This window comes from Culex pipiens, chromosome 2 (genome assembly GCF_016801865.2).
Source record: "Culex pipiens pallens isolate TS chromosome 2, TS_CPP_V2, whole genome shotgun sequence".
Taxonomy (NCBI): Eukaryota; Metazoa; Arthropoda; class Insecta; order Diptera; family Culicidae; genus Culex; species Culex pipiens.
The window spans coordinates 155,579,097-155,605,898 of record NC_068938.1 but is presented as its reverse complement, the minus strand read 5'-3'; the positions used below and the strand labels follow the sequence as shown (position 1 = coordinate 155,605,898).

The 26,802-nt window shown below is 38.3% G+C and overlaps 1 protein-coding gene across 2 annotated transcripts in view; it reads left to right on the top strand.

Annotated features, from left to right (window-relative positions):
- Positions 1-23,017, top strand: part of LOC120426476 (uncharacterized) — a 72,390-nt gene extending 49,373 nt beyond the window's left edge. For both annotated transcript variants that reach the window (XM_039591239.2, XM_052707549.1), the window contains exons 4-7: positions 18,209-18,638; positions 19,180-19,550; positions 19,607-20,128; positions 20,186-23,017. In XM_039591239.2, the coding sequence (XP_039447173.1) occupies positions 18,557-18,638; positions 19,180-19,550; positions 19,607-20,128; positions 20,186-21,289 (2,079 nt within the window). In that variant the 5' untranslated portion in view covers positions 18,209-18,556 and the 3' untranslated portion in view covers positions 21,290-23,017. The remainder of the gene's footprint in view (positions 1-18,208; positions 18,639-19,179; positions 19,551-19,606; positions 20,129-20,185) is intronic.
- The last annotated feature ends 3,785 nt before the right edge of the window (positions 23,018-26,802 follow it).

Genomic DNA, 26,802 nt, shown 5'->3' with positions numbered 1-26,802 from the left:
AGAAGTATCTTGAACCTTTCTCTATCCCGGTCAGTACGATTCCATACAATTCCGTACTCTCAAACCTATCAATGACACCCCAGCTATCAAAGTCAACCCGTTTTACGGTAATTAATTATTTTTACAATAAAGTTTTTGCAATGGGAGCAGCTGTGGCTGAATGGTTACAGTGTTTGCTTTGTAAGCGAATGGTTCTGGGTTCGATTCCCATCTGCTCCCAACGAGAAAGTTAAGGACATAGAAATACTTGAAATGTTGAATATAAACGAAAAATCAAAGTCGCCGAAGGCGGGGTTCGAACCCCCGTCCTTTGGATTGGTAAGCAAAAATGCTAACCACTAGGCCATGGCGATTTGGTGAGCATAGACTGGAATTAGGAATACTGTTACAACCAACCCGCAACGCCTTTCGAGGTGTATCCTAGGGTTCTACCTCTCCTACTAACATTGAGTCCAAAACCTCCCTACAAACATCTATACCACTAAGGTGACGTAGGGGTCCTTGCGCACTTTAGATAGGTGTTTACTAACGATCCTTCATATCCTTGAGGATAGCTTGGACCCGGCCTGGACCCCCTTATGCCCTGGGCTGTATTGCACACTCATCAAAAGATGAAGACATGGTATCTCCCGTGTTGGATTATTGTTCCGGATGAGGGTCTAACACAACCAGACCAAACAGAGGGATAAGCGTTGTGGAGCCTTCCGGTGGTGGGGCGTCCTCCAAATGCTAATGCTAATGCTAATAAAGTTTTTGCAAGATTGGGTCTGAAAATTTGATAATTTTGAAATAAGAAGACAACGACTTACGGTATTGAAAAAAATATAATTTTCACGGGTTTTTACGGAAATTTCCAAAATTCACGAATTTCACGCTGTTTGCGAAATCGTGACAGTTCACTAAGCCACTATAGTTTAAATATGATATTTTTTAATTTGTAACACCAGGGCTGAGAAGCAGGTAGAACTTCAAACGGCTCCGACTCCGGAAACTGAAGATTTTGCTTATACCATTCCGACTCAAATGACAACTAAAATACTGAGTGGTTAAAAATCAGCTCCTACTCAAATTGAAATAAAAATTTATCCAGGAACAAACTTCTTTTCAATGAAATTACCTGAAATTGACTTAAAATATCCATTCCAAACCAAAACCGGCAAATCGTCTGTTTGTAAACCCCGCGAAAGCAGTCGTATAAACGCTCCAAAACCCATGGCAAACCAGCCAACCGTGAAATACGCTCCCATGTGCGCGCACACTGTACGACCCGCATCATAGCTGAATAGCTGAATTCGAGCCAATATCGTAAACTTGCCAGCTTTATTCCTCCTCTCCCCCGATAGGGTCACACATTCGGAATGACAGAGATGGCCAAATCCAAGAGCTAGTTAGTTGGTCTGCGATCACATACCGCGCCGAAACTTTTACGTTAGTTAGTTGGCAATAGCTGAGCAAAACAAAAAGTAGTAAAACGTCAGTTTGTTGAAATACTTTGACTTTAATGGTTCTGCGCGGGTTCCACCGGCTCGTTTACCCCCCTTGCAGAAGCGTCATAAAACCTGTCCAAAAGTAGTCGTCCCCCACGAGTGTGAACCACTTTCACGAGGGTCAGCTAGTTTTCTGCGGGGTCTTTTTCGGGGGGGATCGTCCCCCCTCTCGGAGCACTTTGTAAAGATCAGTGTTTTTTTGGTGGGAGGTGGTCATCTCACCGAAAGTAATTTTATCGAAAAGATCATTCGAATTAATTTTGCTTGGAGTTCAAAATTTTTTTCGGCGAAATGACGTTCGACAAAATGACCATTCGGTGAAATGACCGACTCTTGCTCAACTCAACAGATGGAGCTTATCTGGTCGGCTCAAGTGCAAACAAAGTGATCCATTTCGGCGTGATGAGCTGCGTACTTCTTGCGTAGAACCGATGACGTATGTGGGGGCGTTTCGTCTTGTGCAAGGTGTGTGTAGCCCACCTTTTAGAACCGGTCATTAGAGAATTAAGGCCACGTCATACACTTGACTGGGGGCTGTCCAGATGTGTTCTTGATGGTTGAAGGTGCTATCCAGGTTTTTAAGCGAAGATGGCGCTCGAATGGTGAACGTCCGAAATGTCAAAATCGCGCAGTAGCACCAACATTAGAAAAAAAATATGGCTGTCATGCCATGGCACACTTGTTCCGTAATGTTGGTACCACTGCGTGATTTTGACATTTCGGGCGTTCACCATTCGAACGCCATCTTCGCTTAAAAACCTCGATTAATCACTTAATACTAGGGAAGGCATTCTTACCTATGGGTAATTCTCTACCAACTCACACGAAATCGGGAAAAGTTGCCCCGACCCCTCTTCGATTTGCGTGAAACTTTGTCCTAAGGGGTAACTTTTGTCCCTGATCACGAATCCGAGGTCCGTTTTTTGATATCTCGTGACGGAGGGGCGGTACGACCCCTTCCATTTTTGAACATGCGAAAAAAGAGGTGTTTTTCAATAATTTGCAGCCTGAAACGGTGATGAGATAGAAATTTGGTGTCAAAGGGACTTTTATGTAAAATTAGACGCCCGATTTGATGGCGTACTCAGAATTCCGAATAAACGTATTTTTCATCGAAAAAAAACACTAAAAAAGTTTTAAAAATTCTCCCATTTTCCGTTACTCGACTGTAAAAATTTTTGGAACATGTCATTTTATGGGAAATTTAATGTACCGTAAAACGGGGTGACTTTGATAGCCGGGGTGACTTTGATAGGTTTGCGATTTTTCCGCAAAATGAAGAGTACAATTAAAATACGTAAGGAATGGTTCAGAAACATACTGACCGTGGTAGAGAAGTGTTCAAAGTACCTCATGAAGAACTTTTCATAAATTTTTGAAAAGTTTATAAAGTTAGTTAACTATAGTTAAGAAAATGTGGATGAAAGTCATTATTTTAAACTTCTCAAAGTGTCATGATTTTCTCAGTGATCATGATTTTTAATCGGAAAACGGAATGCATTTTCGGATTCTTTGGACAATTTTCCACTAGGAGAAGGTTAAATAAGTTTGTAAATAATAAATAATATGTGTTTTTGAAACACAATTCAAAAAAATCTCCAAATTTACAGGCAAATTCAGTTGAACAAATTTCATGTAAAATGTGAAAACTTGTGATTCGTGCTTCGAATTCAGTTTAAAATGCAATATAAATCGATAATTCTATAAAAAAAACTATTTTTAACAAATTTCAGGCATAATTCCGACTTTTTAACAATTTCACCTAAAATTTATATGTATTTTGTTAAAAAGCTTATAAACTTAGTCAACTTAATATAAACATTGATTTTTTTCTTACAAACTATATCAGCTACTTTAGTGATGGTACATTTAACGTACAAATAAAGTTTGAACATCTTAAATATGATTTTAACAAGAAAAACTATGACTATCAAAGTCACCCCGGAATTAAAACCAAGAATTTTTAACGTAACTATTTTTCTAAACACTATTGAAAAAACTTTTTTTCCAAAATAGTGCATGGACTTTGTGTGGCCTACCCCAGTACATGTTTTAAAAATAATAATCTTGAGAAAAACCTTACCTGTTGGAAAATATTCTAAAAACAAATTGAAATCCTATCAAAGTCACCCCGGTTTACGGTACTTTTCGAATCTACATTGTCCCAGAAGGGTCATTTTTTCATTTAGAACAAAATTTTTCATTTTAAAATTTCGTGTTTTTTCTAACTTTGCAGGGTTATTTTTTAGAGTGTAACAATGTTCTACAATGTTGTAGAACAGACAATTACAAAAAAAATTGATATATAGACATAAGGGGTTTGCTTATAAACATCACGAGTTATCGCGATTTTACGAAAAAAAGTTTTGAAAAAGTTACTTTTTGCGTTTCTCTTTGTTTCGTCGTCCGTGTCTGTCGCGGGTGACCATGAATGGCCATGATCGATGACGACCAACTTTTTCAAAACTTTTTTTCGTAAAATCGCGATAACTCGTGATGTTTGTAAGCAAACCCCTTATGTCTATATATCAAAATTTTTGTAATTGTCTGCTCTACAACATTGTAGAACATTGTTACACTCTAAAAAATAACCCTGCAAAGTTAGAAAAAACACGAAATTTTAAAATGAAAAATTTTGTTCTAAATGAAAAAATGACCCTTCTGGGACAATGTAGATTCAAAAAGTACATTAAATTTCCCATAAAATGACATGTTCCAAAAATTTTTACAGTCGAGTAACGGAAAATGGTAGAATTTTTAAAACTTTTTTAGTGTTTTTTTCGATGAAAAATACGTTTATTCGGAATTCTGAGTACGCCATCAAATCGGGCGTCTAATTTTACATAAAAGTCCCTTTGACACCAAATTTCTATCTCATCACCGTTTCAGGCTGCAAATTATTGAAAAACACCTCTTTTTTCGCATGTTCAAAAATGGAAGGGGTCGTACCGCCCCTCCGTCACGAGATATCAAAAAACGGACCTCGGATTCGTGATCAGGGACAAAAGTTACCCCTTAGGACAAAGTTTCACGCAAATCGAAGAGGGGTCGGGGCAACTGCTGTGTGAGTTGGCGGAGAATTACCCCTATAGTGTAACGTTTTTTTCGTAAATTTGCCAGGCAATATTATAAATATGCACTTTAAAATATAACTGCAAAAATGTCTCATTTTAATCTCAATTTCGAAATTTACTTCGAAAAAACTGATCATAACAAACACACAACAAACAAGAATAATTTCTTAAACTAATTAAGTTTGCTTAATTAATGGTGCAAACTTTCAACCTTCTTATGAGTCAAATTTGCCATTATTGACCTTTTAAGAAAACCGTTTCACCGGCGTTCAACACAGCCCTTATGCGAGAAAATGTGTTTTGTTTTGAATTAAACGGTCGCGTGGCAAGGGGCAATTTAGTCACAATCTTGATGGTCACTAGAGTGTGGGGCAGGTCACGGCGATGCTCATGCGTTACACATATCCAACGCTCGGCGTTGCCTTTCATTCAACATTACATTGTGAATGAGAGAAAGATGTTGTACACGGTTTTGCCGGCTCTTTGGTGAAATGTAGCGGTTGTTTTCGTTTTCTTGATGTTGTTTTTTTTTAATTAAATGTAAAAAAATGCGCATGTGAAATTTTATATGTTTTTATGATGTGACCATCATGAAGACATATAAAATTTAACATGCGCATTTTCTAGTAATTGATAAGGGAAAAGTATTAAAAGAAACCAGTACAAAGAAACGCTGAAAATACAAATTTAAATAGTTATCATGTTTAACAAGTACAATTTTCAAGGGAAAAGTGTATGGGACCACCTTAACGAAATTCAAAAATTGTCCAGCTATATGTTTATCCATGTAATTTTGCCCGCCGAATCCGAATCTGCCCTTAGAATTGACCCAAATAGTCTAAATATCGAGTTTTGGTCATATTTTGGGATTCTACGTAAAATTGTCATATAAACCCAAAATATGACCAAAAATCATTATTTTGACAATTTGGGTCAATTCTGTTGGCAGATTCAGATTTAACGGGCAAAATTAAATGGAAGGGTGGTCCCATACACTTTTCACTTGAAAATTCTAAAAATTCTGAGATCTAAACTTAACATCATCGCCATCAGCGTGAAATATTTGTCAGATTTTAGTCCCATTGCTCGCTCGCGAAAACTTATCAAGCCATAAAATCGCACACTTTGGTCATTGTATCTAATTGGTAGCCTCACGATCTGTTTTTGCATTTGTTTTTGTCTTGACTCCAACTCGTAAATCGACGTCGTCGTGCTATCTTGTCACACCCGCCATGTCGACGTTCCGAGAAAAACGCGTTTTAAATGTTTACGGTAGTCTAACATGTACGTGCGTCAAACGCGTTCTGACCTGAAATCCCTTTGAACAATTGTCGCACTTACATCAATTTTCAGGGAGTGACAAGACAGCACGGCAAGATTGAAATTAGTTTCATATGTAAAGTGACAAAAATGCACAGAGTTTTTCGGTTTTTGTTGAATATCTCAGGATTGAAATCGAATATTGGGGATCTGTGAAGGTCAAAAGGTGAGGCATTGTGAGCTGCACAAAATGGCGTTCTTAACACAATTTGGTCCAAAATGCACGTACGACAAGTTAGCACGATGGCGACGAAATGTTGACTTTGTTTGTTTGATGATTTGCATTGGATGGTTGAAATTTGAGATCATTAGAAATCATCACCAACTCACAGTTATATAAAAATTCTAACTGTTGTTAACACTGGAATACCCAAGATATGTTTTCTTAAACTAACTCGCAATGCTCTAAATAAGTTAAAAACGGTAACTTCAAACCGCAGGTTTCTAGCCAAAACTAAATCAATCGAAGCATATTTTTTCTAGAGATTTGATTGTATCAAAACTTCAACATCGCTTCTTTTTTCTCATGATTTTCCCAACTAGCTTATAATACTTCATTTGAAATAGTCGATTTTCACTCGCGATCATGATCGTGCCAAAACTCTAATTCAATTAGCTGCAACTGAATAGTGCACGTGTGACCGTGGGACGCATACTAAATTGGATCGCCCATTCATCCATTAGCATACAACAACAGCAACGTCACCGCAGTTGGTAAAGATCGTCCGGATCGTGCATATCGTCAAACTCGATCATGTCACCAAAACCAACGGTCGGCGGGTAATAGGAGTATTTAGCTGATACGGTTAGTGGCTAAGTAGAGAGGAGAACGGGGGGTGTGTCCATTGAAGCGCACACGACAAGCCGCGAGGTCAAATGAAATCATTCATCAAACGTGGTGGGCAGAACCCCCCCAGCTCCTCTCCCCCCTGCCCATGGCATCAATTAACCTTTGATGGATTGTGTACGGACAGCTATCAAATTTCGTCATCAAACCGCGCGCGTTTAGCAAAAACTCCCACGCACGCCACTTTTGCTTGGTGTCTGTTTCATCCAGTTTTTACGTATGCGCCACAGCTCGAGTACGCGTTGAGTGCTGCTGCCAGAGTGGTGATCGTAAACCCACTTTGTCTTTGCTGCGAATCTCCCTTCTGTTGAAGAAGTGATGAAGCGATCCTGGACACTTTGTGAATTCAAGGTAATTATGTTTACTTGGGTTTACAATTATTAAATTAAATGGATGAGATTGTGTCATACAAAAATACTGAAATTTGTATGACCCAATCTCACCCCCCAGACGGTAACTAGAATAATAGACACTACAACCAAACTTGCGCGGCCAAGTCCTCTGTCAAATTTGTAAGAGGCTCTAGGGGCCATCCATATACCAACTGAACACTTCAGGGAAGGGGGGGGGGAGAAAGGGTTTAGGCGATTGTCCACGCTCCATACAAAAATGGTTGTTGTCCACGAAGGGGATGGGGTGCTGTAAGTACGATAACTGGCCAGAGAGATTTTAGTCAGAACGCATTTGACACACGTACATGCCCGACTTCTGTAAACATTTTTAATTATAACTCAGGACTACTGCAACCAAATTCAACCAAACTTTGGGACAATGCAGAGAATGGTCAGCCAAACAAAACGTCTTTGTTATTGTTTACATTGCGTGCTCTATTGTTTGTTTATTCAAGGTCAAATATAAATACGCGTCTTTATTGGAACGTCAAAAATAAGATAGCCCCCGATCACGTCGATCTCCTTGAAAAACTCCAAAATTTTAAGCGCCACATTGCATTCGAAAGGGGAGATTTATCACTAAACACTGAAAAAATCTTGTGGTAATTTTTCTTGATCCTCAAGATATCTCGAGTTATATTCACTGTCTAATTTTCAAGGGAAAAGTCTATGGGACCCCCACTTTGCAACTATCGTTGGTTTGGGTGTACTTTTTTCTCGATTACTTCTTTTGTGTTGTCCCGTCAATTTTAAATTGTTGAAAACTCTCATTTTCTTGGAAATTTGTATGCTTTCAAACGCTAACAACGCCGGATTTAATAAAGTTATTTGACTGAGTCACGTGCGTTGCTTTGGTACCTTCTTGTAAGACTTCAGTTTTTAACTCCTCTCAGAAGAATGATGATGAATTATTTCGTGGAATGTGACTCCAACCCAAGCCAGAAACCATTTCATCAAGTAGACTTGCTGTCTACCACTTTTGGCACGAGCAAATACACAGCAAACAAATGTTAATAGTGCTATGGAAATGGCCAAATCGACCGAACCCATTTCAGTGAGGGTCTTTCAATTTGTTCGCCAATTCGGGCTAATTTAATGCTCGTAAAATTAAGTGATCAACGACAATTAATTATGACAAACTAACGACAAAATGGGACTTCACAAAGGCACTTTCAAAGTAGCTCGAGGAGCAGAACAAACTTTGCATTATTCACGCCCGTCCAGTCTTCAATCATTTGCTTATCTCGCCTCGGGAGTGTACCGTTCTCCGAGAGTACATCGAAACGTGTGATTTAGTGCCTTTTTAAAGCCAGACGGGAAGAAATGCAAAAAAAAAACAGACACACAGCACAATGCGTCGTCCAAAAGCGAAAAAAAGAGAGACGAACGTCTACGTATTTATTTATTGTTGGCGAATTATCTCGTTGAGATGAATGAGTGTGTGCGTATGTTTGTGTGTTTGTGCAGCTCAGTGAATGTCCTTTCGTCTGAGTGACTGTGGCGAAAAATGTGCCATGAATAATATAATTTATGAGCCGGTACCGAACACAACTTGCGGTAAAAAGAAAAGTGACAGAACGCGGTCAATGCCTTACATCATCGACTATTTGCAGATTTTGGTTATTTTCTAGACTGAAACTGCGAATTTTGAAGTGATTTCTATTGTTTACTGTATCACAGCAAAAAATATCTGTGTAAAACCGCATGCAAAAGCATGCACAACACCTTTGTGAGCAAATGCATGTAATATTGTTTGAGAAAACGTTTACACAAAAAGCATGTACGGATGAAAAAAAAAGATTATGCACACCCCCAAAAATAACATCAATCTGGTGAGAGTCATACCCAGATTACTAGGTCCGCGCCTTAACCATCTCGGCTATCTCGCCGCTGTGAAATTGTCTGGATCAACATCGATGTAGCTGCAAGTTCCCCATACAGCGTTAATACAGCATACGGCGTACGGGAAATCTTCTGGTACATCGGCGTGGAACACATAAATTGCAAGACGGTGGGATAGCAGAGATGGTTCGGGCGCGGACTTGGTAATTTGAATTATTTTTGGGGTTGTGCATAATCTTTTTTCATCCTTACATGCTTTTTGTGTACACGTTTTCTCATACAATATTACATGCTTTTACTCACAAAGGTGATGAGCATGCTTTTGCATGCGATTTTACTATCGGATATTTTGCTGTGTAGAATTCATTGAGGATAGTTTTTTTTATATAACAAGCATTATAATATCAAATCTTTGAACCTGTTTTTCCCCCTGCAAAATATGAGCACTTTTGATTTGATTTGATATGTATAACAGCGATAGATGGATTCCTCAATTTGTTGCATAATATTGTGTCAAACCATGTTTAATTTATATTGACATGTACCGAATATCTATTTACATATTCCGACGGATTCCCTCAATCACGACTGCTGATCAACTCCAGCAACAAGTAAATTCACCACCCTCGGATGTTTAGCGGCTTTTGCAACATTGAATCGCATATTGCGCAGCCATTCACTGCTCAACCACCATGTTTAGCAGAGACTAGCGACAGCAAAGTGAAAAGCATAGGAAAAGGCGCATCATAAAATCCAATTACGGAGACACCCGCTCTCCCTAGCCATTGATTGTCACTTCCGAGAGAGGAGTGTGCCATCATCATCAACAACATTGTCGTGATACCTTCCGTCCAGCCCCTTCTCACCCAAGACGACCACGTGGAACTACCACCGAAAATCCGAGTCAGAAGTTCGCCTTGAATGATTTCTCTTCAACGGCATTCAGAGGTGCAGTGAAGCTAGACAAACTGCTACCGCCCGACTGTGAATGGGTAAAAATTGGAAATGTCAATAAAAAAAAGCTTTCAAAACCAACCGGTGAAACAAAAGAGTTGGAAATATATGAATAAATCAATCAGAGCCGGGTACCACCCCGGCGAAGACATAGACGGGAGAGGAGGCGCGCGCGTTTAGCGACTGACTTTTATGGATCACGTACCGAGTATGCAGCCATAACTGGGATATTAAAAGTTCTGGACACGATTAAAATTGTACGAAGACATCAAATTGATTAGAATAATTTTCAGTGGCGCAAATTGTAGAAATATTGGACTTTTCAATACAGTAATACTTGAGCATGAAACAAACTTTGAGGACAATTACATTGTTACTGAATGTTTTGAAAATTCAATATAAGTGATTCGAAAATAATTTGTTTTACTCTTTTCAAGATGAGTTACCAGAAAGTAGCGTTACATGCAGGCATGCCAGATTGTGCAGATTTTCGGGCACATCACAAAAACGCAAATGAATTTAACTTGATTAAAAATCAATATTTCAAAAAAAGAAGAACTGTGAAACGTTTATCTTTTTTGTGAGCAAATCATTTCATAAGAAATCAACGATTAAGGGGTTACATACGTGTAGAAAATCTCAATTTTTCATATTTCCGAATATTTATTAAATCCTTTGAAAAGATGAATTCCAATCACTCCTGAAGGTACCATAAAGATATGTCATGATATAAGTGAGTAGAAGACGATTTAAGTTTAAAGTTCTGGCATGCGCAAAGCGGACTATCAAACTTTGTGAGCGTTTTTCTCGGAACACCGAGTTGATTTACGGGTGCCACGATATCTCGAGATTGGATGGACCAAATTGGCTGAAATTTGGGGTGAAGACTCTCAAGACACATTCCGTGTGCATGACGAAGCCCGATTTTGAAAAATTTTCTTTTTTAAAAAACACAAAAAATCAAAAACTGACGAAATAAATGTACGACACGTGCTGAAAAAAACTTCTTTTTGCAACTTGTTGCAGAAACTACTATTTTTTGCAATTCCATCTTGAAACTGTTTACTTTTCCTGTCATTCTAGAACAGGCCTGCCCAACGTCCGGACCGTGAAGTCATTCCATCCGACCCGCGACGGCTTTTTAAAATAGTTCTATAACCGGCACTTAAGGCTTTATTGAAAAACTCAATAAATAAATTGAGTGTCAAAATTTTAAAAATAGTCTTGAGATCAATCTTTTAGATATTATAACAAAACATTTTTTTTTGTTTTTTTTGCTTTTGACATAAAATGTTGCCAATTCAAAGTTTTGTTTGGATTTTGCCTTTTTATTTTGTTAAATGATTTTATTTCACATTTAAACATTCTTTGAATTTTATTCTTGTCATCCTTGCAAAAAGATTGCAAAAAGATACTAAATTAAAATTTCTTTAAGCTTTGGCTGATTTAACTTCTAATTAAAATATTGCTTTTTGAGGATTTTGATTAAAATTGATTTTTCATAAGTGGATAAGGAAATTTTTCAGAACAGCTTTTCAGTGATAAAGTTTTGCTGGAAAAAAGCTTTAAAAAAGCAAATTAATCGTATTGGAATTAAAAACCGCTGCAAATATTTTTAAGATATAAAAAATATTTCAAAATGAGTCAAAACATCAAAGAGCAAAAAAATATTTTCATTACCGCCAATAATTCTAAGAAATACGAAGAATTATTTTCGTGTCTTTAAAATCAAAAAGTCAAACCATCCACATTAACGACCCCCGGGTCTTTTGTGGTCTCTATTGCAAGTTTCTGCTCGAACCTAGGAGTCCGAAGGATTGAATGGGGAGGGCACCCAAACCTCTTTCTACTCCAAGGAACCTTCTACCCCAGTGTTTGAACTGACGACCTTTGGATTGCGAGTCCAACCGCCGCCAGCGATTCCACCGGAGTAGGCTTGGTTTGGTGTGTTGTTTGTACTTATGGCATGGAGACGACTCCTACACCTGGAATGACTTAACGGCCTAAAAACCAAGGCCGGGACCGATATTTTACTTCCTCATCCGATGGAAGGTTGCAGCAGATGGGAATCGAACCCAGAATCATCCGCTTACAAAGCGGATAGCGTAACCATTCGGCCACGCACTGTCTTTAAAATTATCAATCCTAAAACTTTTCAATTTTGTAAAATATTTGGATAAAGGTGCACTACAACGTTAAAAATAGTTTTTAATTGTACAGAAGATTTCTTTTCAATAAATTTTATCTTGTCTCGTTGATTTTAAAAATTATAAAAAACTTGCAATTTACATGTTATTTTTTAATAAATGATATCAGGATATTTAACTTCAATCGACAAAAAATATTATAATACAAATTCACTCAAAACAAACTAAAAATAAATCCAATAAACACATCTGTGAAAGTTATCTTTGTTTTTTTTTCTTAAAATTAAGATATATGAATCATATTTGAAACACTTGTTTATTTATAAGTTTAATTAAAACAATCTGATAAAATAGGTTTTATGAAAAAAAAATATTTTTTTAAATATTAACAATAAGCTCCGGCCCGCAACAACTTCAGAAATATCAGATCTGGCCCGCAGGGCCAAAAGGTTGGGCACCCCTGTTCTAGAACGACGAAACGGCCTACTTTACTTTACTAAAAATAAGAGATTCGAATAGAAACACTTTTCAAAATAAATGCTGAAAAGTGCTTCTTTTCCACACAAAAATGCTTGTTGAAAAGTTGATTTTTCAGCACTTGTTTCGAAAAGTAGTACTTTTCAACATTATTTTGATTCAAATGGTGATTTGACTAAACAAATGAACATTTGACATACAATTCCATTCAAATTGTATTTTTGGAATTGCAAAAAAAGTTGTATGGAACTCGTTGCAAAACTTGATGTTTTAAGCACTCGTTGTATAAATCCAACTCGGTGAATCTCGTTGGATAAATGTACAACTCGTGCTGAAAAAATCTTCCTTTTGCAACTTGTTATATAAACTACTATTTCGAATACCGTCGTGAAACTACTTACTTTTCTTGTCTTTCTTGAACGATGAAAAAGCCTACTTTTCTCAACCAAAAATAACAGAATCAAATACTAACACTTTTCAAAATAAATGCTGAAAAGTAGCACTGAAATGGATGCGGAAAAGTTGAACTTTTCAGCACTTGTTTCGAAAAGTTATTCTTTTAGACATATTTTTGATTTAAACGGTTAATTGACAAAATATATGAACATTTGACTTATAATTCCACTCAAAGGATGTTTTTAAGAATTGCAAAAAATGTTGTATGAAACTCTTTGCGTCGTGAACTTCGTTGAAAAAATGTAAAACTCGTGCTGAAAAATTCTTCTCTTTGCAACTTGTTGCATGAACTTCTATTTTAATTAATCATTTTATAATTAAAAAAAAATATATTTTTCCAAAGTGGTCTATTAATTTCAAATGAATTTTCTTTAGAAAATTGTATAATTGAAAATTTGCAAAAAAATGATTCAACTGTGCCACAATTTGATATGTCCACTTTTTCCATCTTATGTACACCTTCAATGACAAAATCTCTGTCCAGAATTTGCTACTCCCCACAACAATGAATAGACTTTTATTGCCTTCCAATGTGCCATTTCAAGGAACTCCTTCTTGTTGCTTAGTCGTCATAAATTGAAAAATGATGTTGCCGGATGAATGCAACTTAAGCTTCAATGATACTTTGTTATTATTACTGTTACAATGCTGCTGCTACCAGTTCTTAGGGCCAAGCCTAGCCGAGGTGACATTGATCTACCGAATTGCATACTTTAACATTTTATAGCCGCCCCATCTAGTTAATCGCTTTATTTTAATGGGGGTTTCATTGTATGCTAATCCAGTGGTTACGCAATCGAATCAAAGTCCAGATATTTATAAAGTAAAGAATGGTTCAAGATTTGCCAAAATGTAAATTGATAACCTTACGCAGAATCAACGTTTGGACAAAAACATCTCGACAGCCCAAACAATGATTAATCAATTAACCATAAATACATTGTTCGTGCAACGTCAAACTCACGTCGCGTAATCTCACGAGCGAAAATAATCCTAGAAATCGTTGTTAACGACTCGCCAAACAGAGTTGTAGCTCGCTGGACGTGTCTTAAAATAAAAACAACTACCGGTTCGGATACGCGACTTTAGCTGGATTCACACTTTCAACGAGCGTCCAGATGCATGCACTTCCCGGTAGTAAAGAGTGAAAAAATATGGTGAAACATGAGGACCACTTCAAAAGCTGCAATAAAAATATAAAAACTTTCAAGATGATGTCATCTACATAGCTTTCAAAAAGAGATAGTTTGAAACCTTTCCCGCAAAAAAACATAAGGTATAGTTTTAGTAGTTTATGAAGTAAAGTGAATAAATATTATTTAAAATAACCAACAAAGTGACTTCTATTCAAGCGATCTATTAGGTGTGGAATGCTGCTCATTTCGGCAGGAAAAGACACACATTCTCGCATCTTCAAACCCGTATTGGCTGGCGATAATTTGTCCGCAAATTTTTAGCGTTGGCCTCGAGAATCCAAACACATTTGTCGGGCATTAATTACTCCCAGAGCAGAGGGAGAGCAAAAAACACCGAGCAGCGTCACCAGAAGCTGAGTGCGAAATTTGACCGTTTTGCAAATGTGGTTTCAAGGGGGAAGTTCTTATACTACGTAACATGTTCCAAAATTGTTTATTTCTACCATGGATATTTCTTTCAACACATGTGGAATTTAAATTATTTGAAAGTTTAAAGCAAAAGATTCTTAAAATAAATTGAGTGAAAATTGCCGAAGAAATAATCTTAACAGTACACTCAACCCCCGGTGGTTGGTCACTTTTTCGTTTGACACTTTTTTAGTTTGTACCCCGTTGGTTGGTCAAAGTCAAACTAAAAAGTGACGAACTGTCACTTTTTACACGGAGCTTATGGCCTATCTACAATCACTTAGCTTAGAAAATTTCACTTAGCTTAGGAATTTGAATCAATGGAAATGAAGCCAAGCTTCTACAATGGAAAAGTAATCAAATTAGAAACTGATGTATGGTTTGAACAATTTCAAAATCTACGGTAAGTTGACGTTTCAATATCGAAGGTAAACAAACAACTGCATAGCAACGTATATCAGCCCAGCAAAATTTCTAAGTTGATTGTGGATGACGGCCGTAAGTTGCGTACTTTCCTAAGTAACTACTTTACTTAGATGTTCTAAGCTAAGTGATTGTAGATAGCCCATTACGCACACTATCAAAGCAAACGTTTTTTAGTATGTGTGAACTCCGTGTAAAAAGGGGTGTCAAACTAAAAAGTGACCCCGTTCGTTTGACAACAGTTGGTGTCAAACCATCGGGGTTTGAGTGTAAACCCTTTCATTATTTCAAATATTTATGAGAATTTTTGAAAAAAATATTTAAATAAGACCATTTGTTATTCTTATTAGTAATAACGCTGCAACTTTTTTTATAGAACAAATTAAAATGTCTTACCAATTCAATTCCCCCTGTACGTTATTATTGAACCATCCTCACAAGAAAGCTAGGATGCGAAAATTAAAAAAAAAATAGGTCGTGACTGCCAATTAGAAGTGTCCGAAACGCATGTTTTCATGGTTTGTTGAATTTTCGCATAAATGCCATCACATATGGGAATTCATGGCCACGTAAGTCAGAAAAGTCAACGAACAATTACTTTACTTTACTTTTCTCTTTCATTATTGAAAATGTAAATGTTACTTAATATTTGATAACGAAACTGAAACTGTCATTTTTTGTTGTTTCTTTCGCTGTTTTTTCATGAAATGAAACTGGAAATTCCCAAATTATTCTTTTATAAAGAGGTTTAAATAGTTTTGAGTGATGAGGTAATGTTATTAACAAATAGCTATTCTCAAAATGTTTTTCTCTGTTTTGTCCTTGCTTTTATGAATAAAAAAAAGTTTTCAGAAATATTCCTGTAAAGATCAAAGATCAATGGCAAACCAGTAATTTTTCGTTCTGTTTTTTTTAAATATAACAATATGTTTTACAAAAGAAAAAGCTAGGCTTATCACAAATGCTTGGTTTAAGACACTTCCAAAAAATATTGAAAATATAAAAAACTCATTTTTTGTCAAAAATACAAAACTCTCAAATGTGATGTATTCCTATCAGTTCACGGTCAATTGGACCAAGCTAGATTTTTTTTGTAATAAAATTTCATGATTTCTAATTAAAAATTAGCTATACTGCCCATGTTCACACAAATGTCCCATATGCAAAAACAGCAAGCTGAAAAAAAACATTTGAGGTTTGCCCCATACATAAGGCTACGTGTTAAGTTTTCGCGAAAAAACTGGATTTTCTCCTGATTTCTAGAACAAAGTACTGGATGTTATAGGCTCTTTTGAAAGAGCACAAAAATTTGAACCAAACTGCATCAATAACTCGAAAACGATGAAAATGCATATGGGACATTTATGCGATCATGGGCAGTATAACACTTTTTGATATGATTTTTTAAACTTGTTTGATTTTTTTTAAATATTTAAAATTTGCAAACATTAATGTATTTATTTAAAATACCTTCATCAGGTCATACAAAAAGCAAAAAATCAAATTCTTCGCTCTACAGCATTGCCTTGGCGTTCTCGATTACGAGATTCCTACTCGAAACTAGGTGTTCGAAGGATTGTTGAGGCAATTGCAAACCTCTTTTTACACCTTAGCTTCCATCCATCACGGGATTCGAACTGACGACCTTTGGATTGTGAGTCCAACTGCCTATCAGCGACTCCACCCAGACAGGACCCAGGAAGACGACTCCTACACCTCGACGTCGTCGTGCTATCTTGTCGCACCCGCCATTTTGACGTTCTGAGAAAAACGCGTTTTAATGTTTGACCTTGAATATTCAAAAACGAGAGCACGCAATGTAAACAATAACAAACACGTTTTGTTTGGCTCACCATTCTGTGCATTGTCCCAAAGTTTGGTTGAAGTTGGTTGCTGGAGTCCCGAGTTATAATTACAAATGTTTACGGTAGTCTAGCTTGTACGTGCGACAAACGCATCCTGACTTTCCTGGCCTGAAATCCCTTTGGCCTTTTGTCGCACTTACATCAATTTTCATGGAGTGACAAGATAGCACGACAAGATTGAAACTACTTTCATATGTAAAGTGACAAAAATGCACGGAGTTTTTTCGGTTTTTGTTGAATATCTCAGGATTGAAATCGAATTTTGGGGATCTGTGAAGATCAAAAGGTGAGGCATTGTGAGCTGCACAAAATGGCGTTCTTAACTCAATTTGGCCCAAAATGCACGTACGACAAGTTAGCACGATGGCGACGACCTGGACTGAGCTAACGACCTAACCTCTAGGTTAGTCCGGGGCCAACATTTACTTCCCGTCCGACGGACGGGAAAAATTCACCCCAGTTGACGGTAGGTTAAAAAACACAAATTTCTCGAAAAAAAAGAAGTTCAAAATCGAACTTCCTCCAAATTTATTAGTTCCGAAATTATAAACTTTTGAAACCCTGGAAAATTTAACACAAGTCTAGTTTATTGATGAAGTATGCAAATGATAAGTAATTGAGTAAATTTCTCCAAATTTTCATCTTTTCAGGAATATAATATTTAGCGATTAAAGATGTTCGTAAAAAAACCTTATGCATTTTTTTGTTCCAAACTAAAATTTCACCAACATCCAAAGTGTAAACATCAGACCAATCAGTCACCAACAAAGACAGTCGCACAATTTTAGCTAAACAATCCCGTTGCATCACATTGGCAACTTTTGCCAATGCTCTCGAGCGGAACGATGACCAAACAGATAAAGATAGAATCTGTTTATTTTTCGCACTGCTGCTGCTGCTCACAAATGACAAACTTCGACGTGATCCACCACTTTGACTTGCCTCAAAAAATAATCAAATCCAATTCATATCTCAACGCTAAGCCGATCAAATGAAAATTTGAATTGCTTCTAGATTAAAACAATATTATCTACTCAGAGATGAATCTGGATTTATGACGTCTCAGCAAAATTATTACGTTTTCCCAACTTCAAAGATCTTTAAATAAATTTAACCGATTTTCCACGGTCCAACCCGGAAGGCGATGACTTAACCAATTTTCCCCGACCGCAACATCGTCACATCATTTCGACTCCACAAGTCTGACGACACCCGCCATTAACCCAAATCCCAAACTCTCGCGTGAATTCTGCCCATTAGATTCCGCTCCATGTTTATACACTTTTCACTGATTTGCCATTTCCCGGCGTTTTATTTCAGATTTTCCGACTGCCCAAAAACTGAACGCCGCCGAAGACGGGAAGAACCCTTCCTGTGTGAGAAAATAAATTAGTATCAAGAAGAAGGAGGGAGCAGACCTGGTCGGGAAATCCGAGACTTGAGTTTTATTTCCTTTCAACGTGAAGTCATCGCGACGATGATGACCATGTCAGGCCAAATGGATCAACGCTGTCCAAACATTTGCTGAACCACTCCCTTCGTTGCTACGAGTTTGCTGGAGCTGCTGAAAGCTCTAAACTGTGAAGCTTTTTCTCTTTCCACGTGATTGATAAGGACACAGGTGTTTGAGGAAGTGGCAAGTTGATAGACTATAAAAACCGGAACAAGATGGGTGCGCCACCTGCCAAGAAGGCGCTGGTCAACAGAAACCTTATATCGCTCAAGCTTGTCCTATTTCTGTTCTACGCGGGTAGGTTAACGGTAATTAAGGCCTTGATGGCTGGAGATTTGTTTAACATTCCAACGCCCAAGGCTCCAAAAAAGTTGGAACGGTAACTTCAACTCGCTGTTTCTCGGGCTTAACTCATCAAATCAAGACGATTCTTTTTTCCAGTGATTTGTTAGGATGTCTAGATGATCCTAGAACTTTGCAGAACCTAATTTGATCAAATCTGTAATTTTTGCGATCAAAAACATCGTTCCAACTTTTTTTTTCGCATGTAAAAAAAAATTCGCCAAAAATTCCGCGAAGGCAGTCTTTTTGAAAAAGTTGGAACGATGATTTTGGTCGCATAAATTACAGATTTGATCAAATTGAGTTCTGCAAAGTTCTAGGATCATCTGGACATTCTAACAAATCACTGGAAAAAAGAATTGTCCCGATTGGTTGTGTTATGCCCGAGAACCAGCGAGTTGAAGTTACCGTTCCAACTTTTTTGGGAGGCTTGGGCGTCCGTGTAAGTTGGACATGCGTTGGGCGTTCCAGTGTTAACCTGGTTTCCCGTTTCTAGCCCTAGGATGTCTTCACCCCTATCTGACGAAGCACATGGCCCTCACCGGTCTGAACTACAAGGAGTCGCAAATCATCTCTGTGGTAGCGCCGCTGATCGCGATCCTTGGCCCGCTGATCTTCGCTCCGCTGGCGGATCGTCTCGCCGGAACCAACGGATCCTCGTACGGCAAGCGGCTGCGCTTCCTGGCCTCGTTCTGCATGATCGTTTCCGCCATCCTGTACTCGATCCTGTTCTTCGTGGTACCTCCGGTTGAGCGGCATGAATCTAGCCGCTCGCAGGTCAGCTTCGCGTGTGACCTGGACGGAGCGATCATCTTCCAGCAGCGGTGTTCCGAGGAGCGTACCTGCTACCAGTGGAAACGGGAGAAGGTTTGTTCGGAGTCTTGTCTCGAGAACAGTGATTTCAGTAGATTCTTCCTTTTCAGATTGGTCACCTAACGCTCACCAACTGCTCGTACACCTGCCAGAAGCCGATCGAGTTCCAGAACCTGAACCACCCCTACACCAAAGGCGTAACCGTGGGTCCCTCGACAGAGAGTTCCCTCGAGGACGACGACTACATCTTCAACGAGGACGACGTGGACGTTGCGCCCGAAAACCTAGCCCTGCCCCAACCCCAAGTCGACAACACCCCCATCCCGGTCCCGCACATCTGCGAGCGCAAGGGCGGACCCGAAAGCGAGATCTGCCACGCGTACACCAAGGCCACCGAATCGCTCAAGTTTGAAACGATCCTGCGCAGCGCCGTCAACGAGGAGAACGAAACGCACAGCGCCGAGTGGTGCCGCTACCCGCTGGACGGCTTCTCCTGCAACATCCCCGAGAAGCAGGTCGTCTGGATGAAGCTGCTGATCAACTCGTCCAACTGTACGCCCAAGATCGAGTGCGAGGTGCACGACCCGTACGGCAGCGACGAGAGCGTGCTGGCGGAGAGTGTCTGCATGAGGGTGAGTCTGATTGACGACTTCTTGCTTGTCTAGAACTGATTATACGTTTCTTTTTAGATTGTCGGAGACCCGGAGCTGACCTTCTGGTCCTACCTTTTGGTGCGATCATTTGCGGACGCATTCCCACTTGCCGCGATCGTTCTGCTAAACGCGGCCACGATAATCGCGACGCGTGAAACCTCAACAGGTCGTGGAGACTTTGGTCGGCAAATCGTTTGGGGTGCGATCGGATGGGCGCTGTTCTACTTTGTGCTGTCTTGGGTCTTTGAGACGTACTACGTGTACATCGTGTTGGTTGTCCTAGCCGCGATCGTGCTGCTCGTGTCATCCGGCATGCCGTTGACTCCGCCGGAGATGTGGTGGCACACCAAGTGCGGCATGGTAGCTATTCCCATGTCCGCCATCCGACGATACGTCCCGGAGGCAGCTGGTCTCTGCTTGGTCACGCTGATCCTGGGTACCTTCTGGAGCGTCCTCGATAACTACGAAGGAGTTCTGGTCAAGAACTTTGAGGTACACCCCATCAGCGAAGAGTACTACGGAACGACCTGGAGCGTGTTCGTCATCCTGGGTGCCCTGCTCGTAATCCCGACCCTCTGGTACGCCGAGCCCATCGTCGACTACTGCGGCCACTCGAACGTCCTGATTGCCGCCATCACCACGTTCATCTTCCGCTTCGCTCTGCTCGCTAGCCTGGACGTCACCTGGTGGCGCGTCGTGATCGACTTCCTCTACCCGGTATCCCTCGGACTGACCTGGCTGACGATCGTGTTCTACATGCGCCACATTATCCCGCGCCGCATCATCACCACCGGACAGGCCCTGCCCGTGATCTTCCACTTCTGTCTGGGCCGATTCCTGGGCGCCCTGATTGGAACGTGGACCCAGCTGGACTGCCTGATCACCTCCTTCCAGGCGCTAGCGATCACGGCTTGCGCCGTTGCCGTCATCTATTTCCTCCTGTACCACCTGGTTCTCGCTCCACGTTGCGCCAACCGACTCAACACCGCGCCATCCGGGTCTACGCTGCACATTACCGCGCCGGACTCGAACGGCCACCAAACGCAGCAACAGCAACCCCTGCATCCCTCGAACGGTAGCTACCAACCGCTCCGAATCTACCACAACTACCGCGGCCGAAAGGGACACTTTAGATATTAGGGTGGTTCGTAGTAACGATTAGTACATGAATAAGATGAGGCATCTAGTCTCCGTCGGTTAGAGCAGCAAACTCGATCGCTCGTGAGTATCGTTGTAGCGCAGACAAGTGGACGTGAAACTTTTCAAGGGGTGACATCTTGCGGGAGAAAAAGTAACCTTTTGCCACATTTGTTTGGAGACGGGTTTCGCAAGAGTACCAATCTACAAAGTAACCACAAGCACTAAATCAGTGAGAAAGTTCTACTCTGAAGGATTACAAATTACTGGATTCGATCAGTGCACGGAAAAAAAATGTTCGCAAAACTCGAACAAACGAACATAAAACTGGTAGCTAAACAGTAATCAGTTCTATTTCATTGTACGTTTTCGTAAAAAGCGTTCTGTGAATTTTGAAGAAATCCTTTTTGTTTCCCAGCTTCATATACGTTAGTTAACGATTTGGCGAACTGATTTTTTTCAGTGTGACATTGAAAATTTAAGTTTGGAACAAATGTTCAAACAAATGTGCCATAAGATTTGTTTAGAATCTCAGAATTTACTATGTTTTCATTTCACTGTTTCCCTAAATCTTGGAGTCCAACGACAAAGAGAATGCAAAAATGTCAACTTTGACAGCTTTAAAAAGTTGTACGCCCACTTGTCTGTGGCCCCCTTTTAGTTAAGCAGCACACGCAAATTTGGTACCAAAATGTACACTCACAAAACGAAAACTACTGAGCAAATCCTCTCGAAACATAGATTATTTATTAAATAGTGTGTTCTGCTCTTCTCCCACTCAAAGTGAGGCTACGCGCGAATCGTGACAGCCAAAATGTCGTTCCTGCCACACACAAACACACACACACGGGGAAAACATTGTTGAAGTTCGTATTGTATTATTTTTAAATTAAATTTTATCTCAAATATATATTTTAAAGAAAACGTCCAACACGAAAACGTTCAAGCCAATAGAATAGGTTTTTTTCCGTCTTGTCGTTAAGGTTCGATGCGAGAATTTTTTTTCTGTACAACTAATTATCTACGCTTATACTTTACTAAAAACTCAATCGTGTAAGGTTTTGATTAAGGAAAATCTGCAAACACTGGAAGAAGCTACAATAAAAACACCTTAAAACTAAATAGCCACACAATAAAAAACAAAAAATACAATTGTTACAACCCAAAATTGATAAGTGTACCTTGCAAAGCGTCAAATAAAAAGCAAACAAACACAGAGCTTACAGAACCGTGACACAGCTGTTGTCGGGAAAAAGTTGAAACATTTCAACGGAAAGCACAAAACCGGCAAGTGGGAAAAGTGAAGCTTACAAAACGCGCTCTCGCCTTAGTGAATGTCTTTCGCGAAAGTTCAATCACGCAATCACGTGTCGAAATCGGATAACCTGATATTATAAAATTCACAACAACAAAAAATAACTACAAATTCTCGTTACAGCAACAATCAAATACTCGTCTATTGGAGAGATCGGCCCAGTGATGTTATACAGACAGACAGGATTATAAAATTGAAATATTTACGAAAGTCAGGAAAAAAGGGATGAAATAATGTATACAAAATCGCCAGTTTATCACATACAATCCGTAGTGTTTTTACTGTTTCCACCTTGAAAAAAAAGAAAATAATCTGTGCTAAAAATGTCAACGTTAATATCGACGCAAATCAAGCAGACACTCAAACCGTGTTAGTTCTATATATTTGTAAATAAAATTTACGCTAAATTAAAAATAGTTTATCTTGTTTCATTATATCTAAATTTCACATTCCCAAAACTCTCCATCAAACTGCTTTTTAAAGGACCATGCGATTCCACCAAACTACCCCGGTGTGTTTTGTTGGCAACACGGGAAAATTTCGGAGAGAAATTGCATTCCCTCTCGTGAGTTCCCGTCGCGGAAAATCTTTCAAAATGAGCAAAACTTGACAACAATCGCGCGCCAAAACCGGGCCACCTGTTTCCAAATATTTCTTCCGGTTTGGACAAGATCTGTTGGTCAAATTTATTTTGTAATAAAACAAACGCCACAATCGAAATTCCAAAAACCCAAAGTTTTCGTCCGAAATGCTTTCCGCTCGAGGAGGTGCCCCAGTTGATGGCAATGTTTATACTGCATTGATTGAAGCTAATGGAGTCGTTTAGCGATAAAGTAGCTTACTTTTTGGCGAGAGACGTGGCTCGTGTCTTGGGTAGAAAGTGATTTGCATTTATTTACGCTAATGGCTACTCCCGTGTTTTTTGTGGATTGTGGCGATGGAGGGCTTGTTCGATGGGTGTTTTGATTTGGCCAATTTGTTTATTTTTTAGCTAGACATGAATCAACTTGTGGGGCAGGTATTGCGGTTGGGATTGAAGAAGTCCATATTGTATTTCCAGATCAACTGAAAAATACTAATGCTTAAATTGCATGCATTCAAAAAACTTATGTTAATTCTCTTTCAAATTTTCGACTATTTATGAGCTTAGGAGTAAAGGTATTTTTTGAAAATAAATAACATTGCACTCGTAGAAAATAATTTCTACAGTTTTATTTGTAAACATATCAATAAAATGTATGGAGGATTGAAGTGGTTCGTCGCTGTTAAAAACAACCCAGAAATTGCATGCAATATGCAAAAGAAGCTAACTGCACTTAAAAGTTTATATGGAGAATTACGCCTATTTTTTTATAATTCAGGGTGCACGTTTTTCTTGGGATACTAAAGTTCATGCTTACAGGACTGTGTAAGCAATCTAAATAACAGTTTGAAATTGCTTGTAAAAAATGTACTTCATTGAGCGATACATAAACGATCTCTAGGATTTTTTTTCATATCAAATATTTTTTTTACTGTTTTTTTTAATATGACAAAAAAAATCTACAAATAAGTCGATGGGAGGTTTTTAATTTACGAAAGGAAATTCCCAGACTGGGCTAAAATCTTTGACCGAGTTATGAATTTTTGAATCAATAGTTTTTTTTAACGAAATATTGGTGGCAATTTTTTTCAAATTTATTTTTCGGGCATACCGATGGCACCAAAGAAGTTTCAGCCGGATTAACAAATACAAAAATAAAATTTAAAAAAAAATCGTAGAGAGTTGCTCATAGAGCGTTTAATTTCCCATCCCGGGAATTCCCGGGATTTCCCGCAGAAAATATATCCCGTCTCAAGGGAAATTTATACATTTCCCGGGAATTCTCAAAATTAAAGCGGAAGTAAACGTTTTCTTAATTTTTTGTACTCAATTTTTTTAAATGCTCCTGGAAAAAATAAAGAAACTTAATTTAATATCAAGATTTATTACTGATAACCTAAATTTTTAAAGTAACTGGAAATATACATTGCCAAATGCAAATATACTATAACACTTAATGTAAACTTTTTAAAGCATATCGACGTCGTCGTGCTATCTTGTCGCACCCGCCATTTTGACGTTCCGAGAAAAACGCGTTTTAATGTTTGACCTTGAATATTCAAAAACGAGAGCACGCAATGTAAACAATAACAATCACGTTTTGTTTGGCTCACCATTCTGTGCATTGTCCCAAAGTTTGGTTGAAGTTGGTTGCTGGAGTCCCGAGTTATAATTACAAATGTTTACGGTAGTCTAGCTTGTACGTGCGACAAACGCATCCTGACTTTCCTGGCCTAAAATTCCTTTGGCCTTTTGTCGCACTTACATCAATTTTCATGGAGTGACAAGATAGCACGACAAGATTGAAACTACTTTCATATGTAAAGTGACAAAAATTCACGGAGTTTTTTCGGTTTTTGTTGAATATCTCAGGATTAAAATCGAATTTTGGGGATCTGTGAAGGTCAAAAGGTGAGGCATTGTGAGCTGCACAAAATGGCGTTCTTAACTCAATTTGGCCCAAAATGCACGTACGACAAGTTAGCACGATGGCGACGATATTTGGTTATAGAATAAAGAATATTTAAACCCTTTACCACCAAAGCAAAATTGAGATTGTTTACGTTTAAGTATACCATGATCAAATTAGATGAAAATTTAATTGGTATTATTAAATATTCAAAATAGGTTTTGCAAGAAGAATTAAATTTAAAGTCATAGGATTATGGAGCACTGGTGCAACAATAATGGGTGTAAGAAAGTTTAAAATGAAAAAATAAAAGAGTGATAGCGGGATGATGACAATTTATCATATAATTTAAATCACGTTTTAGTTCTATGAAAAAACGTTTAACGGAAGTAAATTATAAACCTGAAAACCATTTGCAAAAACCCATTAAAAATAATTGAAAAACTACTTTGTAGTTAAAATATAGTTTAAAAACTTGCTCCACATATGTGAAAACATTGAGTTGTTTGAAGTAAAACAAACACGACAAGTTAGATTTTTAAGAAAAAAAAGCTTAACAATTTTGTTCAAGAGCTGAAAAGTTATTTGTTTTGAATAAATAATTTCTGAATGATTTTATTCGTTTCAACTGTGTCAAACCATACTCTCTCAAACGGGATCACAGAGGCAAGTTTTAAAGAAATATTAAGATTGTGGAGTATGGATTCATTTTACTTACTGTCCTAACACTTTGATTAAAAAATACTTCTCAACAAAAAATACCAGAGATCATTTTTTGATTTACTGTACGGTTTGAGCTTGCAACATAAGAAAAAATATACATTTTCTTGTAGTAGTAGGAATTTTCACAGGCATTCAAGCAATTCGTTTATCTTTACACTTATTTTTACCATTGAAGTCACATTCAATTTTGATGCAAATATGATTCTGAACCAAGATTAGAACAATTTTCAATCAATTTAAAATTTCCCGGGAATCCCCGGGATTTCCCAAGAAATTGGTTGATAAATTCCAGTTTCCCGAGAAATTTGTAACCCCGGGAAATTGGACGCTCTAGTTGCTCAGGCTCATTCTTCAACGTTTAGGAAATTTTCTGATATTTTTTAGAATTATAATTTTAAAAATGGTAAATAAAAAAATCAAAACAAAATCATATGTCATAGGGGAAATATACCCATTTTAATAACTCTAAGCCGTTCGACCAATTCTCATCACTTTTGTAGTTTTTCGCTATTGAATCAACATTTTCAGATGTATCAACAAAGAAGAGTTGCTTGCTCACTTTTATTAGATCTATTTATTACTTTGGATCAGTCAAAAACACTTTATGAAAGCTGTAATTCATGATCAAAGTGCTGATAGGCCGATAATAGAAATAGGCTGAGAAAGGGTATAGTTCCCCTATGTTAATCAAAATATTTGTGTAGTTCTTTTCGATTCAACTCTGTCGTGCTTACTTGTCGCATGTGCTTTTTGACGTTTCGAGAAAAACGCGTTTTATTGTTTATTATTTTATTTTATTTTTAGAACAAACAATGTAAACAATAATACACACGTTTTGTGTGGTTGTCCATTCTGTGCATTGTCCCGAAGTTTGGTTGAATTTGGATGTTGGATTCCCGAGTTTTTATTAAATTGTGTACAATAGTCGGGTGTGTACGTGTGTCAAACGCGTTCTGATCTGAAATTTCTTTGGCCAATTGTTGCAC